General features: G+C 59.3%; 1 protein-coding gene across 5 annotated transcripts in view; it reads left to right on the forward strand.

The window, feature by feature from the left end:
• The window catches only part of FBLN2 (fibulin 2), a 75,314-nt gene extending 60,931 nt beyond the window's left edge, over positions 1–14,383 (forward strand). For 2 of the 5 annotated variants that reach the window (XM_057554405.1, XM_057554407.1), the window contains 9 exons: positions 3,956–4,090; positions 5,997–6,134; positions 6,638–6,781; positions 6,893–7,021; positions 7,401–7,526; positions 9,662–9,778; positions 10,433–10,561; positions 11,430–11,553; positions 13,538–14,383. In XM_057554405.1, the coding sequence (XP_057410388.1) occupies positions 3,956–4,090; positions 5,997–6,134; positions 6,638–6,781; positions 6,893–7,021; positions 7,401–7,526; positions 9,662–9,778; positions 10,433–10,561; positions 11,430–11,553; positions 13,538–13,895 (1,400 nt within the window). In that variant the 3' untranslated portion in view covers positions 13,896–14,383. The remainder of the gene's footprint in view (positions 1–3,955; positions 4,091–5,996; positions 6,135–6,637; positions 6,782–6,892; positions 7,022–7,400; positions 7,527–9,661; positions 9,779–10,432; positions 10,562–11,429; positions 11,554–13,537) is intronic. The other 3 variants (XM_057554406.1, XM_057554408.1, XM_057554409.1) reach the window with 3 other exon arrangements.
• Positions 14,384–19,263: the final 4,880 nt, after the last annotated feature.

A 19,263-nucleotide genomic window follows, 5' to 3' on the forward strand; every position in this document is an offset into this window, starting at 1 on the left:
CTGTCCTGCTTCTCCACCCACGCCACCGGGAAGCTGCTTTCCCCAGGGACGTGCCTGAGTCAGAACTTCATCTGAGGTGTGATCTGGCTGGTCATTGAAATGAGGTCATTGAGACATGTGGGCAGCAGGATAGGGAGGCCTGGGTTCGAAGCAGGACCCCCTAGTATCTCTGTGGGCTTGAACCTCCTCCCAAGCCTCTGTTTTATCATCTGTAAAAAGGGGGCACTGAGGGCACTGCTCCCCGTTTGGAGATTATGTGACATGTGTATGGCATAGCCAGAGCCCGGGGCACAGTGTGCATGTGACCTCAGCTGCTGGGATTGTCCTTAGATGCGGCCAGAGCCCCTTCAGAGGCAAATACCCCAGCGAGGCATCCATTTGCTGTGTGACTCTTGAGCCGTAGTGCTCGCCTCTCTGAGCCTGTTTCCTCACCTCTCACCTCGGGGCTCGGAGGCCTGGCAAGGGCTGGTACCCAGCTCCCGGCCTGTGCATGGATGGGCTGGTGCTCAGTAATGCGTCTGCCCTCCTGCCTCTCGGTGCCCTTGTGGGCCAGGGCTGGGGCTCCAGGCCTGCTCTGTGGGCAGCAAGGACTTGCTGTTCTCCCGTGGCTGGGGGTCTGATGTTTTCATGGAGGGAACATCATGGACCTGAACAGAGACAGACCCAGGGTAGCGGGGGCTCGGGGCAGACTGGGAAGTGCTGTGGCAGGGACACAAGGAGACGCCGAGGGAGAGGCCATTCCAGCTGGCAGCGTCTGGACACACTCCCTGGAGAAGGTGGCGTGTGCACGTGTCTCCAAGGACGATGGGGATTTGGGAGTTGGGAGGGGCATGAGGGAGGAAGGAACGGCTGCGACAAACATGTGGAGGTGGGAACTGCACCGCACGTGCCCAGACCCCCGTGTGTCGTCCTTGTGCTTGGGGACCATGCCCAACCTGGACATGTCCTCTTCCTCACCCTCCGCCACCACGCAGCGGAGTGGCCGCTGCAGACGTGTGCCCCTGGCCTCCAGCCGCCGGCCCAACATGCGCCCTCTGGAGCCTGCTTGTCAGTGGCGGGGCAGCTCCTCCCGTCTGGGTCGTGTCTCTGTGTGTCTGGGAAAAGGCGTCCACCCTGTGAACACCCTCCCAGGACACGGGTGTGCAGGGTTCCCTGGCGGCCTGGAGAGAAGACCTTGTCCTAAAAGGGGTCGCCGGGCAGCTGGAAAACGGGTTCTGGGATGAAAGAGCAGAGGTGCATTCCATTCAGCTAAGTTTATGGTCATTCTTTCAGCCTTTCCCTCCTTATCATCCGGCACGGACCCCAGTCTCCTCTTCGTCCTTGTGTTCCACTTATGTGTTCATCTCATCTGTGAGCACTCGTTCTTTCCATCACTTGCTCATCCACAGACGTGTCTTCTCTGGTGCGTTTGTGAGCTCCAGGCATGTTCTATTAACCCTGGCTGGTGAGATGGGAGACGGGTGCCCGGGTTAAGAGTGTGGCCTCTGCAGCCAGACTGCCTGGGTTCAAATCCTGGCTCTGCCACTTTCTGGTTGAAGGACCTGAGACCACTCATTTGATCTCTCTGAACCTCAGTTTCCTCCCCTGTGAAAAGAGAGGACTAATGTCTACCTCAGAGGGTCACTGTGGCGGTTACATGAGTCCATGTAAAGAACTTGCTAGTGTTTGATGCCGTAATTGTGATTCGACAAATGTGTTATACTGAGGCAGCCTGCATAGGTAGTGAGCTCCCCATCACTGGAGGTATGTAAGCTGAAGTGGGACAGTATTGGGTGGTGCCAAGTCCACAGGACTTCTGACAGACAGGTGACCTCTGTGGGGAATCCACTGTGCTTTGCTGTTGGCCTTTTGTGCCCTGTCCTTTGAGGAACATCTTGGGCCCTGGGAACAGTGTTCCAGGTGGGCTTGGCTTCGAGACAATGGGAGCCCCGTCTCTGGGGCCCACTCTGCAGCAGTGGGGAAAGGGCTGGGCGCTCTGGGTTCTGTTCTTGCTGTGGTCCCGTGCAGGCTGGGAGACTTCAGTCACATCCCCTCTGTAAGACCTAGTTCCTTATCTGCAAAGCAGTATCTCTGGGGGATCGAGGGCAGTTCCTGTAAGCCGCCCGATCCCTAAGTGAGCCACTCAGTCAGTGGTGTCTGCTGTCATCTCTCACCATGATTCCTCCCAGGCGAGGCGGGGGGCTCCTGGCCCATGACGTTTCTGGGTTCCTGAGGATGTGTCTCTCTCTGTCAATCCAGCTTATAAATCAGAAGTCTCTATCTGGCCCAGCCAACCCTTCCTTGGAAACCACGGGCCAGAACTCTCCCTTTTCCTCCTCCTCATCCCCACCCAACCAGCCTTGGCCGGGCCTGTACACCAGTTGGTTCACCTGTGAGTCTGGGACAGTCTCTTGCCGCACAGCCCTGCACCCCTCCTCTCCACCTGGTCCTTGTCATCCTGGTAGGCGCAGCTCAGACACCACTGTCCTTGAGAGCAGCTCTGGCAGCGCAGGACCCAGAGCGGGCACTGCTCTGGCCTGAGCCCAGGACCGTGCAGCTTTCCTCCCCAGCGTCTCCACCCGACCTGTCCTCTCTCCCTGCCTGCCGACTGGCAGTTCCTTGGGGGCAGAGGCTGTGACACACCGCTAGGCCACCTGGGCTTAGCACAGAATAGGTGCTCATTAAGGTGCGTCCAGTGAATGAACGAATGAATCCGCAACGACTGCTGTACCTCCCCTGCCAGGTGGAGCGTGGCGGAGACATGGGGTGTCCTCTGCCCACCTGCAGGGACGTCTGGCTTGGCCACCTCTCTGGGTCTCCTCCGCCCTCCCTGATGCTACTTCTTTCCCTCCTTTGCTGGCTTCTCTCCTCCCCACCTGTGCATCCCAGGGGTCAGTACTCGGCCCCCAGGTGACCTCAGCAGTGACCACTCCCAAGCTAATGTCTCCCCTCAGCCCCCTTCCATGAACTCCGAGGCAGGTGTCTGCCTGCCCTTGATCCTCAAGCCCAGTGTGACGTCGAGGGCTCCCAACCTTTCCCTGTCAGCCTGCCCCTCCCAGCCGGCCGGTCCCTGTGCCTGGGAGGGCCGTTCCCACGTGCCCACAGGGCTCCCAACCTTCCCCTGTCAGCCTGCCCCTCCCAGCCGGCCGTTCCCTCTGCCTGGGAGGGCCGTTCCCACATGCCCACAGGGCTCCCAGGTGCCGGGCCCCCACCTGCAGGGCTGCTCGTCCAGAAAGCTTTGCCGAGACCAGTGGGCTCCTCTTTTTCTCTCTGCTTCGTCACATCCATCATAGATGCTGTCGGTTTGACCTTCACAGTACTTCCAGAACCCGACTGCTTCTCCTCGCCTCTATGGGTGGCAGCCTGAGCCCCATCATTTCCTCTTCTAACATACCCTCACCCCTGGAGTATTTGCACTCAGCCAGGGGACCCTGTTACCGATAGGTCAGCCCACTTCCCTCGTCTGCTGGAGCCGTCGATGGCTCCCGCCTGCCCCGCATCTCCTAACGCTCTCCTCTCCCCGCAGTCACACCCCTCTGGGCCAGACCCTGAACCTGCCCGGCAGCCTGCCCCTCTGCCTGAGATACGAGCTCGGCTCATTCTGGCACCTCCTCCAATGCTTTGCTCAAGTGTCCTCTGCGCTGAGGATCCTTCGTGCCTCCACCCCCTGCTCCTCCCACTCCTGGTCTCCTTCACTCTCTCTTCCACAACACTCAGGACCACCCTCCCTCTTAGGTTTGTCTGTCTGCTGGTCCTCCCGCTCTGAGTGTCCCGCGCCATGGCAGACTTGCTGTCTGTCTTGTTCACCATGTACTCCTGGGGCCATGGCACGTGCTCCATAAATCTTTGTTGAGTGGGTGGTTGCACAGACCGTGCTGCCCTCTGGGAAGTGAGCACCTTGAGGGCAGGGCTGGCTGGCCGGCGGCGCCGTACCGGGAGCGCCACGCAGCCTCTGAGGGCCTCACCCTCCCGGCAGACATCAACGAGTGCGTGACGGACCTGCACACGTGCAGCCGGGGCGAGCACTGCATGAACACGGTGGGCTCCTTCCGCTGCTACAAGGCTCTCACCTGTGAGTCCGGCTACATGCTCAAGGACGGCGAGTGCACAGGTGAGGCGAGCTGGCTGGAGGCCCCGCCCACCTCCCCACCCCCGCCCCGCCTTCTGATCCGCCCCCAGCCCACCTCCTGGCCCGCCCAGAGCCTTCTCCCTTCTGGCAAGCTCCCAGCCCTGGGGTTTCCTGCCTGTGGGAAGACCCCACAGATGATGGTTTGGGGGCAGAGGCGGGGCGGGGGGGGGGCCCAAGGTAAGTGTGTCTGGGTCAGTTATTCCCCTCCCTATGCCTCAGTTCCCACAGAAGGGTCACTTCTGTCCTTTTTACCAGAAAATTCTAGCCGCCTCAGAAGAGAGAGAGGTTCCATTGAACCGTTTCAGCAGATGCTTCCCCAGCGTCGTTTGTGGGCCTGGCAGGGTTCTGGGTGGCAGGGGTACCGGTGGGGGCGTGTTCTTGTCTCTGGCCTCCTGATGGGGGGGTGGGGGGCCCACAGGCGCACGGGGCTGGGTGTTGCTTTTAGGTGGGGTCCAAAGAGGCCGGCCCCCTGTGGCCTGTGTGATGTCCGGGCGGAGACCTGCAGCATGAGAGGCCCCTGGGAAGGGTGTTCAGGCAGAGGGAACAACAGGCGCCATGCCCTTAGGGAGGGGAGGAGTCTTGGCGCAAAGAACAGAAAGGGCGTCTCGGGTGGGAGCACGCTGCCGGTGGAAGGAGGCTGCGGGGTTGGCAGGCCCAGGTAGGCGGGCACTTGGGAGTTTGTTTCACCCGTGACGGGAAGCGTTGTATTTTAACTGAAAACGTCTAGAAGAAAGTCACCCAGGAGGCGAGACCCAGAGCAGTGCTCCATTGTTGCAAGCCCGGAAAATGGCGGTGGGAAGCGGCTCTGAGGTCGGCGGGAGCTCAGGCAGGTGCTGTACGCACTCCATGCCGGGCCCTGAGCTGGGCACGGAGCAGGGGTGGGGTGAGCTGGGAGGAGATGAGCCCAGGCCCCTCGGTGCACACCTGTGCGCACCACGCATGCCCACAGGGCTCACACGGATCCAGGGTGAGCCCCCTTTAGAGAACCCTGGCACCTGGGGAGGGGGGCCGTCTCCCTGGACGCCCCACCACCCCCGCCCCTCTCATCCCAGGGCCTCCTTCCTAGATCAGAGTGGCTGGGCAGGGGCTGTGTTCTCAGCCTCCCGGGGGTCCTTGGAGGGGGTTCTAGAACCCAGCACAGGGCCGCCTAGAGGCTGGGCTCCTGTGGGAAAGGGGTGGAAACCTTGGAAACTGGAGGGGGTGGATGGATGAACAACAGACAGACAGACACACATGGTTGGTCAGGCCGTCAGGAAGCCGAGGGAGTCTCGGCTGTGCCACTAGCCCTCTGTGTCCCCTTTCTGCTCCGTGCCTCGGTTTCCTCGTGTGTGGGAAGAGCCCGGCGTGCCTGCTGTGCAGGAAGTACAGGGAAGTGTGGGGCCGGCACCTTGTAAACTGGGTGCTGACAGCGGGGAGGGTTGTAAACTGGGTGCTGCACAGCGGGGAGGGTTGTAAACTGGGTGCTGACAGCGGGGAGGGGCCCCTGTGAGCTGCCGGTGCCCCCGCGCAGGTGGGGACAGCAGTGCCATCCAGCTCTGGCAGTTCCCTCGTTGGAAGCCCCAGGCCTGGCTGCCCAGCAGCAGCGCCGCAGCTGTGGAACGCTGCCTGTGCCTCCGTGTCCCCTGCGGAGGAGGGGGCTCGTCATAGCCCGCTTCTGGGTGCCTGCGAGCGCTGAGTGAATAAGTACGGCTCAGAGCCCTTGGGGCAACGCCTGGTAGCACGGCAGAGTTCAGTGAGAGGGGTGACGTCGTCGTTACTGCTGGCGTGGGCCAAGGCAGCTGCCTGTGACGCAGAAGACCTCTGTCACCGTCAAGGTCACCGTGGGGATGTGCGGGCAGGCGCCTGCCAGCCCGCCGGCCCCTGACCCCCGGCCTGGTCTGTGTGGCAGACGTGGACGAGTGTGAGCTGGGCACACACAACTGCCAGGCGGGCTCCGCGTGTCATAACACCAAGGGCTCCTTCTACTGCCAGGCGCGGCAGCGCTGCATGGAGGGCTTCCTGCAGGACCCCGAGGGCAACTGCGTGGGTGAGTGGGGTTTGGAGGGGCTCTGTCTGCCTGGCCCTGGGGGTCTTTAGGAGGGGTCGCTGGGGGGATAGGCTCTGAGGGCTTTACAGATCAGGGAGGCCTGGCTTGCTGCACGTTCCCTCTCCCGGCCTCAGTGTCCCCCTGTGAACGGGTGTGTCAGTGCCTGGGCCCCACGAGGCGCTTGCAAAATGGAAGCTCTTATTATCCTGAACTGTCTGATCGCGGCTGAGTTACTTCTCTTGTGGCCTCAGTTTACCCATCTGTGGGATTGGACTGGAGGAAGGTGTATCACGTTTTTTTAACCTACCCAACAGCGCTTGGGTTCTGGGAGGGAAAGCCCTCGGCTCCTGGCATGCAGGGACCGGACATTCTGACCTGCCAGCCCGACCTGGGCTGGTCTGGGGCCCAGGACCGGCCGCCTTCCAGTGCAGCCCTGGACTCAGATGCTGGGGCTCGGGGAGGGGCTACAGCAGGCTCCCTGTCACCCGCACCCCCTTCCGCAGACATCAACGAGTGCACGTCACTCTCCGAGCCATGTCGGCCAGGCTTCAGCTGCATCAACACGGTGGGCTCCTACACGTGCCAGAGGAACCCAGTGATCTGCGGGCGTGGCTACCACGCCAGCCAGGACGGGACCAAGTGTGTGGGTAAGGCCCGCCTCCCCCCTAGCCTCTGGCTTCCCGGGTGCCCTGGGCCTGGGCGGCTGGTGCAGGGGGAGAGTCCGGGCCTCAGGGTGCCCTGCTCGCCTCCCCCTGCAGATGTGAATGAGTGTGAGTCGGGCGTGCACCGCTGTGGCGAGGGGCAGGTATGCCACAACCTCCCCGGCTCCTACCGCTGTGACTGCAAGCCTGGCTTCCAGCGGGACGCCTTCGGCCGCGCCTGCGTCGGTAGGTGGGACTGGTGGCCGGGACCCCGTCCGGCTCCCCTGAGAGGTGCCCGCCTGCCCCAGGCCCTCCCCCCAGCCAGCCTTGCTCGGACCACATGCCCGGCCCTCTCTGGGCTGGACTGCCTTCCTGCCGTCCTGGCCAGCTGAGGCTCTGCTCTCGGTCCCCATCGCGCTCTTCTCTTGCTCTTTGCTGTGCCGTCTGTCTCGCCACGTCTGCCTCTGGTCTCCGTCCAGCACCTCCTCTGCCTTCTTCCCCTGCTCCCTCCTCCCCCTCGCTCCTTCTGGGTTCCTGGGTCCCTCTCCTCCCCGGGGTGGAGGGGGCTGGCGTCCAGGCCACCTCCGCCCTCCCTGAGGCCCTGCGCCTGCCGCCCGCCCCGCAGACGTGAACGAGTGCTGGACCTCGCCCAGCCGCCTGTGCCAGCACACGTGCGAGAACACGCTCGGCTCCTACCGCTGCTCCTGCGCCTCCGGCTTCCTGCTGGCGGCCGACGGCAAGCGTTGCGAAGGTACGGCCGACCCGGCCTCTGACCCGTGGCCCACCGTGCAGGGCCCCAGGCCTCAGCTGCAGGCTGTTTCCTGCCAGGGCCCCCACTGCCATCTCAGACCCAAGGGCTGGGCGTCTGTGCTGTCTGCACCCCTGGGCGGGAGCTCCCTGCAGGCAGGGGGGCAGCCCAGCCTCTGCCCCTTGGTAGGTGCTGGTCCTGGCCATGACTGCGGTGCCCTGGGGTCCGGGCAGGGAGCAGAGGGAGTGAGACGAGAGGCAGGCCTGTGGCCAGGCGGACGGCCCGGCGGCCACATAGCACCTGGCAGTGCCATGCAGAGTGACCCCATCTTGGTTTTCCAGATCCCAGGAGTCTAGATATTTATGCAAAGTCTGCTGGGTTTTACACGTCGCTGGTGGATCTAAACTTAAACACACCGTGTGTTAAACCAAGCACGTGAACTGGACCTGCGGCCCAGTCCTCACCCATGTGGGATGCGCCCGGGGCTGACGGAGGGGACGCGTGAGGGACCGTCACACTGTTCTCACCTGTGTTCCTGGTGGGGTTGGGCCAGGTCTGGTGGGGCTGGTGCGGGGGGGGTGCGGGGGCCCAGGCTGCCCGGTGAAGTGGGGAGGGGTCCCGTGAGTGAAGGGGATGTGGGGTCTCTGGCCCCATTTAGCTGGCACCGTCTTTCCCAGCGCCTCCCCTGGAGGTGCTTTCCTCATTTCCCTCCTGGGGAGGTGAGTCTGCTGAGGCCCCTGGGAAGGCCATGCACCCCTCTCTGATCGCCTGGCCCGGCCAAAGAGCCGGCCTCCTGTGGGACGGGACCAGCCCAGGGACCGGGGAGCGACCCCAGGCCTGGCTGTGTCAGACGGCACTTGGATGGGCTCCCCAGACAGACCCTGGCGCTCCCTTTCACTCACGGGGGTTACAGCCACCTGTGAGCCCGCCCCCCGGCCAGGCTGGGTGCAGACAGCCGTGGGCGTGGAGCGTCCTTCCCGCCCTAGCTGTAGCTCATTCGTTCACTTCTTGGCCCTTCTGCCTTCCCCCCCACCACCCCTACTTCAGGCCACTTCTCTCCAGCTCCATCTGTGGCTGGACGGTAGAGACTCAGAGATGGAACCAGCGTGGCCCCTGGCCCCCGGGAGCTCAGAGCCTGGTAGAGGAGAGAAGCCACTCATTCATTCATTCATGCCGTCCATCATTTTGTGTGAAACCTGTGTATGTTGTGAGGTCCCGAGGGTCATGCGGCAGACGGTGGCCTCAAGGCCATGTGTGAGCTGACGCCCTCCCCCCACTCTGCTCTGACCACGCCGGCCTCCTCGCTCTTCCGTGCGTGCACAGGGCACACCCTCACCTCAGGGCCTGTGCTCTCACCGTGCCTTCTGCCTGGAACGCTTCCCCAGGTGCCCGCACGACTCCAACGCTGCAGCCCTCCCACACACACCCCTGCCCCTTCTCTGCTCTTTTCCCATAGCACGCGCCACCTTCTGACGTACTAGGTATTCCACTCATTTAATCCCCCCGCTTCCTCCCCAGCACACACGTGAACGTCACCTCCACGACGGGGAGGTGGTTGCCCGTCTTGCTCGTGGCCGTGTCCCCACGCTCACACAGGCCTGGCGCTGGTCGGAGCCTGGCAGGTCTTGGTTGGATGAATGAGAGACAAGTCCCTGCCCACAGGGAGCTCAGAGTCCAGCAGATGCCCCATCTCACCCGTCCTCCACCCACACCGCTCACCCGCTGCCTCGCAGGCCCGCTCTCACCCCTCCCCCACCCCCAGGCAGGGCCGGCCCTGGGGGTCAAGGGCAGGTCCTTGTTAGCACCTAGGTGACATCTCCCACAGCCGTCTCTACCCAGTGCTGTGCACCCTCAGTAGGGCAGCATCTAGCTCCCCACGGGGGGATCTGAGCCCCACCTGTGGCTGCTTCCTCTAGGCAGTAGGCCGGGACTGCGCCAGCAAGCTATAATACATTGCTGCCCCTGCCTCACTGCATGTCTCAGGCAGGCGCCTTGCCTTTTTCTGGGCCTCTGGTTCCCCATCGGCCCGAAGGGGAGGCTGGAACTGATGGTCTGTCAAGATAAGGCTCCAGGTGAGCCGGACCTGGGCCCTCTGGGCTGGAGGACACCTCGGTGACCGCCGGCTGGTCTGTCTGCAGACGTGAACGAGTGTGAGGCCCAGCGCTGCAGCCAGGAGTGCGCCAACATCTATGGCTCCTATCAGTGCTACTGCCGCCAGGGCTACCAGCTGGCCGAGGATGGGCACACCTGCACAGGTACGTCTCCTGCCCAGGGCCCCCTTCCTGAGAGACACCGCTTCCCGTGTGCCAGGCTCCTAGAGTCCCCACCGGGCCGGGGACACAGGGCACATGGAGGCCTTAGCGTCGTATCAGAGCTTGAGTCCCAGCCGTGCGTTTCCTGGCTGTGCCACCTTGGACAGATGCTTCCCACGTCTGACCTCAGTGGGATGAAGGATTAAGTTAATTACAGCTGACCCTTGAATGACACGGGGGTTAGGGCCTCCCTCACCCGATAGTCAAAAATCCACATATAACTTTACAGTCGGCCCTCTGTATCCGCGGTTCCGCATGTGTGGTTGAACCAAGGACAGATTGCGTAGTACTGTAGTATTTATTGAAAAAAGTCCTCGTGTAAGTGGGCCTGTGCAGTTCAAACCTGTGTTGTTCAGGGGTCGGCGGTACCTTGTCCACGCCCTGTCTGGTGCCTGATCGGCCCTCAGCTGGCAGTAGCAAGTATGGAGTGGCCCCGGGAAGCAAGCCCTGGAATGCGGGTCCTGTGGGCTCTGTGGCCTCGGGCAGCTCTCTTCCTCTCCCAGCCCTGTCGTCCTCATCTGTAAAATGGGCCCCCAGGCTCCATGGCTGTGGCAGGATGACCCAGGGTTCACGAGGGGCTGAAACTCTCTCTGGCAGACATTGACGAGTGCGCTCAGGGCGCCGGCATCCTCTGCACCTTCCGCTGCATCAACGTGCCAGGGAGCTACCAGTGCGCGTGCCCGGAGCGCGGCTACACCATGACGGCCAACGGGAGGTCCTGCAAGGGTGAGTGAGGGATCCGCGCCACCGGGGCCTCAGGCAGCCTCCAAGCAGGCGCAGAAAGTCTCATGCAGCTGGCCATGCTCCCAGAGCTCTGACACCAAGCGCATAGGCAGAGAATGGCCCATGCCACTGGTGGCCACGTTCACCGAGCTCTACGCCTGGGATGAGGAAGGTGGCAGTCTTTCTGCTGCTTGACCCAGCTTAGAGTCTTCAAGGCTTGGACTCTGCTCTGGGCCCTGCCCTGCGAGCGGGACGGGGGTCCTGTGGGGTGGTTCTAAAGACAGGAGACCTACCCAGTGAGGAGCCCATACAAGAGGAGCCTCAGGGGTCCCAGAAGCTGGCCAGGGCTTCCTGGCTGCAGAGCTATCTGCTTTTTAATTTAAAAAATAATCAGACTGGACTCCGTAAAAGGTGAGGCTCTTACCTGCCGTAAACAGCTGTGCAGGAATGATGACTTTATGTGCCTAGAGCGTGATTTCAGTTTTGAGCCTGAGGCCCTGTTCTGCTTGATGGTGGGAACGCAGCGTGGGCTTCTTGGACAGCTCAGACGCCGCAGTGATTTTGGCTCTTGAAGGGGCTTCAGGCCGGAAACCTGTTCGCGGTCAGGACATCTCCCCCGACCCCTCCTCCCTGGCCATTCTGGCGCGGGGGCTGGAGAATGGCCTGTGCTGGCAGCACAGAGGCTCCCACGCCCTTGGCTGCTGTACAGAGTGGAAGAGATGGGAGTATGTGATGCTCAGGTGGCATGTGAGCTGTGTGCCCACAGGACGAGCTGCCCTGAGACCCAGGCCCCCGGGGCGGGCTGGGGTGGCTCAGACGAGGGTCTCAAGCTCTGGGCATCCCTCCCATCGCCCTCCTCTGCTCCCCCCAGACCTGGACGAGTGTGCACTGGGCACCCACAACTGCTCTGAGGCTGAGACCTGCCATAACATCCAGGGCGGCTTCCGCTGCCTGCGTTTCGAGTGTCCTCCAAACTACGTCCGAGTCTCTGAAACGTGAGTGCCCCCACCCCGGCCTCGGGCCCGGGGACCCTGCACTGATCCACACTGCCCCGGGCGGAGGCCAGGTGACCGGTGGCGCATGCCTTCGCCATCCCCTGCTCTTCACAGGCCCCACTGCCAGGTCTGTGGTCTGATGACCATAAATGGTATAAAACAGCACCTTGCAGAAAGCTTGGTGCATAGAGTATGAAAGGAAAAAGACTCACAAAAAAAATCTTCTCTTTCTCTCTCTCACACACACACACACTAGTTGTCTTTTGCTGTGTAACGAGATTTTTGCACCACTTTGCATCTTAACATGACAAGTAGTTACCATCTCACATGGTTTTGGAGGGTCACGAGCCAAGGAGCCACTTAGCTGGGTGGTCCTGGCTAAGGGTCGCATAGGGCTGGGTCCTCTGAAGCCCTGACCGGGGCTGCAGGATCCCGCTGCCCACTCACGGCTCTGGGCGGGAGGCCTCAGCGCCTCACCATGTGGCCTCTCCACGGGGCTGGAGCTCCCCCAGCACGGGTCATCAAGAAGGCAAGTGATGGTCCTTTGTAACCTAACCTAACCCTAAAAGTGACATATCATCACTTCTGCCACTGGCCACACGGTCCAGCACTGCACGGGGTACCCTGGGAGGCAACATTCGAAGTGTGACTGACAGGAGGGGAGACACCGGGACCATCTCGCAGGCTGGTGACCACACTCCCTAGTGATGCCTCTTGGTGTTTCGCCGTATTTCCTATCCTTTCCTTACTAAACATACATTTCCGTAGAGTACTTGCTGGGGTGTCCATCTTTTCTCTGCGCGGTGCTGTCACGTGGATGTGCTCCGTTGTTCGAAGCTTGCTTTCTCTGCTTGGTCGCCGTCTTTTGCGTCTGTGCGTGCAGCCCGCCTGGGGTGGCACTTCCTAGCATGTATGCGCTCGTGATTTACTTGCCGGCTGCCCTGCTGACTCTGTGACATGCTTGCTAATACGCACAGTGCTGGGGCGTGTCTACGTGCAGGTGTGTTGGGACGCTTGGGTGAGTGTGTCTGGGTGACCCTGGGCAGGTGACCTCCCTTCCCTGGGTCTCAGCTGCTCCGCCTGCAACATGAGTGATGGTAGCGCCAGCCCCAGGGTGGGTGTGAGCACGGCATGAGTGAAAACATGTCATGAGTTTACACAGCGTATGGCATGGCCTGGTGCTGCATTAGTGCCATGTGTTGGCGACGTCATACCCCAACCCTGCGTGGCTGTGCACTGTGGTCCCCCAGTTGGGGAACTCTGCTCACAACATCCTCTAGCCCTGCTGAGCCCTGGTGCCCATTTTGGAAGCACTGAGCTTTGAGACAGGGATTTAGTGATGGAGGTGACAGTGTCTCATTGCACCCAGAAGAGACCAGATTGTTGCTGGGCTTAGAAATCGAGGCCTTGGGCCCCGTGGGGTTTGGTGCAGATTCTGTCATTATGGTCCTGTAGCGTGGCCGAGTTCCCGGCGTCCTCTGGAGCAGGTGTGACTCGGAGCTCTCTGATACTCGGAGAGGGGAAAGGGCAGGCCATCCCAAGTCAGAAGAGGAAATGGCTCCGAAGGAGAGTCAATTATGGAAGAAAAGGGAATCTGAGAAAAGACTGCAACAATAAAAACACCATGGCCAGGGAATCCATGCAAATAGGCAGTGTGCGAGGGGAAAAATGCAGGCAGGGAGGTAAGAATGAAAGAAGGTAGGAAGGAGCACCAGGACGAGAGAGAGCTGCTAACAAGCTACCTGGCGCTGTGCTGAGAGCCGCATGTTTGTAAACTCACCCCTTCCCGCCAGTGAAACCGCAAGGCCGTTAACCCGTCCTACGGACAAGGAAGCTGCGGTCCAGGGAGGTCAGGTGACCCGGCAGAGGCTGCGAGGCTGCCGAGGGCGGGGCTGGGCTGGGGGCCTGCGCCCGCTCGGTCGGGCTGGGTGAGTGTCGGGTGGGAGCGAGCCCGCCGCTGACGCCCCCGCCGTGCGCCCCGCAGGAAGTGCGAGCGCGCGCTGTGCCACGACTTCTTGGAGTGCCAGAACGCGCCGGCGCGCATCACGTACTACCGGCTCAACTTCCAGACCGGGCTGCTGGTGCCGGCGCACATCTTCCGCATCAGCCCGGTGCCCGCCTTCGCCGGCGACACCATCGCGCTGACCATCACCAGGGGCAACGAGGAGGGCTACTTCGGCACGCGCCGCCTCAACGCCTACACGGGCGTCGTCTTCCTGCAGCGGTCCGTGCGCGAGCCGCGGGACTTCGCCCTGGACGTGGAGATGAAGCTCTGGCGGCAGGGCTCCGTCACCACCTTCCTGGCCAAGATGCACATCTTCTTCACCACCTTTGCCCTGTGAGGCGCGGCCGCGGACGAGCGCGTGGAGCCCCGGGTCCCCCGCTGGTCCGGCGCCCCGGCCGCACGCCTCTTTCCGCACTCCCTGCCGGCCGCGTGGGGGGCGGGCGCTGTGGCCAGTTTACTCTGACCCTGTAAATTAACTTAATTTTGCTGACTTGTTCCTCGCGTTTCGGCCTCTCCTGTGCCCCCGGAGGGAGCTTTGCGCAGGCCAGTGCTGGTGCCCCGTGGATGGGGTCGGAGGATCCGAGGCTGGACGTGACGAAGACTGGAATCAGCGACCACGTTGGAGATTTTGGACTCAGCTGGGTGACCTGTCCCCAATGATGATATTCTGTTTCATGTTCCACTGTGATTATCTCTTCACTTTTTTTTTTTACATCGTTTTTAAGTGTTTTTGTTTAATTATAAAAGTAGTACATGTATATTGCAAATATATATAGATATTCAAATAGTACGAAAGGGTTATAAAGTAAAAAAGTGAAAACAGAAGACCCGCTTCCTTTTGTGCAGTGTTTGCGCGTGCCAGCGGTGCCTGAGTGTCTTGGGGCCCCGCCTTGGGCCTCACCTTGGGTTGCTGAAAGGGCGGAAGTGGGAGCGTGCTCGCTTCTGGTCCTACTTTTCCTCCTCCTGCATTTCCCTCTTCCCTCCTCTCCTTCTCCAATTGTGGGCCTCACCTGGCTTGTCACTGTGGACACTTTCCAGAAACTGGACATCTACGTTTAGTGTTACTTTTCTCACCTCCTGACCGACTGCTGTTCGCACCTAATGACGAACGTGTGTGAGACTGTTTAGCATAGAAATGAGCTAATGGGTAGCTAAATCCAGTTCTCTCTCGGGCCAGCCGTTTTCCGTTGGTGTTCCGTCCTGCGGAGGCTGTAACCACGTGTCCCAGTGTACTTGGCCATTGTCGGTATTATAGCTTCACCAGTGGTGCCAGGGCTGTGGGGACACATCACGGGAGGTAGGAGTAACCTGCAAAATGAGACTGGAGTGCCAGCCAGTCATTAGCAGTTCATCCAGCGAATCGTCTCTCATGTGACTACATGTCTTCCAGGACAAGGCCGCTCAGGTTTGCAGCGTCCATTTCACTTTGTCAGGTTCCAAAGGCAGGAGTGAGCTCGGCTTCACCCTTTCAGCCGTCTGGTATAATGGAGCTGAGAGATGGTATTGCCTGTTTCTCCAAGCCTCATGAGATATTAATGTACTGGACAAATGTAGTTGTTGCGTAACCCATTCATCCTTTCCCCTCAGCTACGATTCCCTTTCTCTCCATTTGTACCCCAGTTCTTCCACGTTGGGAACAGACGTTAGGTTTGGCCGTCGAGCTGGTCTAGATGAAAGGCAGCAATGCTCGTCCGGCGAGCACCACCCCCTCCGTCCCCCGGCCCACTCCGTTCCTATAGGTAGAGTTAACCAGGGGGCCATCTCAACCAGCAGGCGACACACAGCTGCAACCCTGAGTTTGCCAGATGGGGTGAAGGCGTCATCCACCCCATCAGGCCCTTAGGAATTCTGACACCAAGGTTTAAAAGTCTAGTTACGGTTTCTTGCTTAGGAATCAGCCCTGCTTCCTGCATGCACAGTTGCAGCCTTGCTCCTGGGACAGCTGCATCAGATACAAAAGAAGAAAGTAGAGATGATGTCATGCCAGCATCCTCCCCCTGTGTGAAGAATGGCGCGGTCACAACAGAATCCTACCCCCACCCCCCGTCCCAGATCACCTAGAAAAGCAGAGGAATCTTTCTAGTGGGGACCTGCCTCGGTTCCCTGGTGTTGAGGGTGAACATATACTCAGGAAGGCTTGAAAGCCAGCTCTTCGCGCCTTTATCTTCTCCCGCCCCCCATGTTAGACGACTGGTGTCTCAGATGCCATTCTAACTCTCTGCCTAAACGTCATTCCAAGGAGGAGGTCTGTCTGCCCGCTGTTGACGCGGTGGGGTGTAACGTGTGATCCTGGGTTTGAGGAAATGGGATTTGGTGGTCCAGACCGGCACACTGTCTCTCGTGCCCACACTCTTACAGTATCTTGAGCATTTGCATCTACCACTGGGCTGGATGTGCAAAGCCCCTTCCAGAGTAGATGTCTCTTCCTGTCAGGACCCGTTTGTAGCCTCCTGGGGCCTCCATAATCAGTCCATCTGGCCAGCTATGGGCAGGCTTCCCTCCGGGGATTCTACCCCATAGCTGTCCATGGTGTCCATATCTCTAGTTGGTACAACAATTCTGTTGACATATTGTGCCTCAGAGGGTGTGAGAGGAGTTTGTCTAGGTCCAGCCCGTCCCTGTGTTGCTGCAGCCCCCGGATGTCTACTTACTCCCTGGACCCAGGTGGCCACCTCCAAGGAGCGCCCCAGGGTACCTCCTTGCCGATTCCAATCCCCTTCTGATCCTGGAAGGGGGTTCTTCTGAAGGGCGTCAGCGTGTCCCACTTTAAGGCACCTCTCCAGTCCCCATAGTGATTTCCATAGGGTGTGCCCATATGGACATCCCTGTAATAGGCCAGGTTTTCATTGCCCTCTGCCTGCCTGTAGGACCAGGCCATTGGCCACCACCTGTAAGTCAATGAAAAACCAAACGCAGGGGCAAACAGCATGCAGTTCAGCCCACCAAGCTCGTTTGTTTTTACCTTCTTCCAGCCTTCCAAACAGGATGTTGTTCGTACACCTTGGTCAGTCAAGAGCTTTCACAGGGCCCCATGCAAGTGACTGTAGGATCTGGCAGCTCCTCGGTTAGAACCTCATGTGATTCCAGAGTCAGCTGTAGGGGAGAAATCGACCTGCTTGTGATTCTGCTGAGTACCTCATTGCATTCCCCTTGGGGCATCTTCCTGCACAAACCATTTCCATTTTATTATGGAACTCTTCCGGACACTGCCCTCCCTTTTAGTGTTTCTCTAACATCACCCAAGACATTATGGGTATTTCAGGTTTCAAGATTATTTTATGGTCTTCAGGCACGAGGGCAGTCTCAATCAAAGTAGCCAGCCAGTAATTGTCTCTCAAATGGAAAGCTGGTCCCAAATCCACGTTTGGCAAATTGCACAGTTTGAGGAAATAATCCTCTCATAGCTGCCCTTGTGTATCAGTCAGGCTTCTCTAGAGAAACAGAACCAATAGTGTATATATATGCATATGTGTGTGTGTGTTTGTGTGTATGTAGATAGATAGATAGGTAGATAAAATAAGGAATTGGCTTGCACAGTTATGGAAGCCGAGAAGTCCCACGATCTGACCCAGGAAAGCTGGTGGAGTGATTCAGTGCAAGTCTGAAGGCCTGAGAACCAGCAGTACCGAGGACAGAAGATCAGTGTCCCAGCTCAAACCATCAGGCAGGAGAGGCTGAATTCTTCCTTCCTCTGTCACTTAGTCCTATTCAGACCCTCAACAGATTGGGTGATGCCCAGCCACACTGAAGAGGGCAGGCTACTTTACTGAATCCACCAATTCAAACGCTAATTTCTTCCAGAAACACCCTCACAGATACACTCAGAAATAACGTTTAACCAAATATCTGGGCACCCCATGATCCAGTCAAGTTGGTACATGAAGTTAACCATCACGTCTTACTTCAGACCACCTACAATTTCCAAGGACCGCGCTCGCTTCAGATCAGCTGGCTGCTGATTCCATGACCACCCTCAGGTTCAGTAATTCACTAGAATGACTCACAGAACTCAGCAAAGTGCTATACTTATTTTTACAGTTTTATTATAGCAAAAGGATGCACATCAAAATCAGCCGAGGGAAGAGACACATAGGGCAGGGTCCAGGAGGCGTCCCAACACAGTTTCTGGCTATGCCCTCCCAGTGGAGTCCCAGGTGGCATCACCTCCTCCCAGCCTTCATGGGTGAGCACTGCCCACCAGGGAAGCTCCCCTGAGCCTTTGTTTGGTATCCAGAGTTTTTATTGGAGCTGGTTGGTGGTTGGGGCAACCTATTCCCTGACACAAGGGAGCAGCACAATTGCTAGTGATTTTACCAGTGGTGACCCGGGAGCATGTCCTGGTGGAGGGGACGCTGCAGCAGATGCAACGATGCAAGCATCTGAAAAATACAACAGCAGAATTGGCTGGTTGCCGCTAAGCTGTATTGCCCTGCAGAGGGACAGTGAGAAAGTTGGAGCTGTTAACAGGCAGGTATTGGCTAAGGGTGAGAGGCAGGGGCCCTCGGTGGCAGCTCCCAAAGACGCACCTGGCTCCTGCAGTGGAAGGGCAGACCGAGCTGTGTGGCAGGCTGAAGACCTGCGTGTGAGAGTCACAGAGATCCAGGGACGTTTGACTGCTCAGCCAAGGTCTGCCACGGGACGTTAAGGGCTGGTGTGGAAATCTGGGGTCCTCAAAATGGAGGAGACCCTCTGGAGGTGCAGAGGAGGCCGGCCCTTTCAGTAAGAGCCAGCGCTGTTGTGCCTGAAGAGACTGCTGTTAGCTACCTTCCCTCACCACTACCAGGCAGCAGGTGCCCCCGCAGGAGCTGCCCTTGCAGGAGCTGCCCTCGCCTCCTCTGCTGGCTGCCAGGCTGATAACAGATTCAGTCTGTTTGGGAATTTTCCCTCCTGCACAGTGGAGTTCATATGTGATGGGCCTGAGCCGATGACACCCGTGTTTCCCGACACTGTGATTGGTTCCAGGATGGGCCCCGGATGTACCCGAGGTCTTTGCGGGGATACTGAGATGGAGGTGGTTCTCTTGACCCTTGCCCTTGAACCTGAGGGGCTCTCGGGCCTGGAGCGGCCACCCACACGTGGCAGCAGGTGAAAGCTGAGACTGAAGGCTGGGTGGAGCCCCTGAGGTGGCAGCACGGACCACAGATCCTGAGCTCTAAAACCTACCAGGCCTGAGGCCACCCGACCTTTGAATTTTCTGCCTTTACCTTCTCTTTTGCGTAAGCTAGCTTGATTGTTTTCTGTCAAATGCAACAGGCAAAGTCCAACAGAATGCAGTAACAAGTGAGGAAGGGTGTACCAGGCAAAGGGAATGGCATGTGCAAAGCTTCTGAGCTGGGGAAGAAGGCTGGTGTGCTGGAGACTTGAGGAGTGAGGGGCGTGGTTGGAGGGTGGGGGGCGGGGGGGCGCAGTCACAGCAGACCTCAGATGTGACCCTAATTCTCAGGGCAGTGGGGGTCTGTTGAAGCACTGGGGGGCCACCTTTGCAGTTTACAAACGTCTCTCTGGCTGCAGTCTGGAGGGTAGATGGTAGACATGAGGGCAAGCCCTGTAGGGGGCTTTTTTTTTTTTTTTTGGTAGTATTTTTCGTTCTGTAATGGTCTTGTTATAGGTGTCATTCAGTCTCCTAATTGCTTTGCACCGCTTTAAACTTGTGTCGTTGTCACTGTGGGTCTGGTCTGTTGCTGCAGAGCCCTCCGTGGGGTGCC

The sequence above is a fragment of the Balaenoptera acutorostrata genome, chromosome 10, assembly GCF_949987535.1.
Source record: "Balaenoptera acutorostrata chromosome 10, mBalAcu1.1, whole genome shotgun sequence".
Taxonomy (NCBI): domain Eukaryota; kingdom Metazoa; phylum Chordata; class Mammalia; order Artiodactyla; family Balaenopteridae; genus Balaenoptera; species Balaenoptera acutorostrata.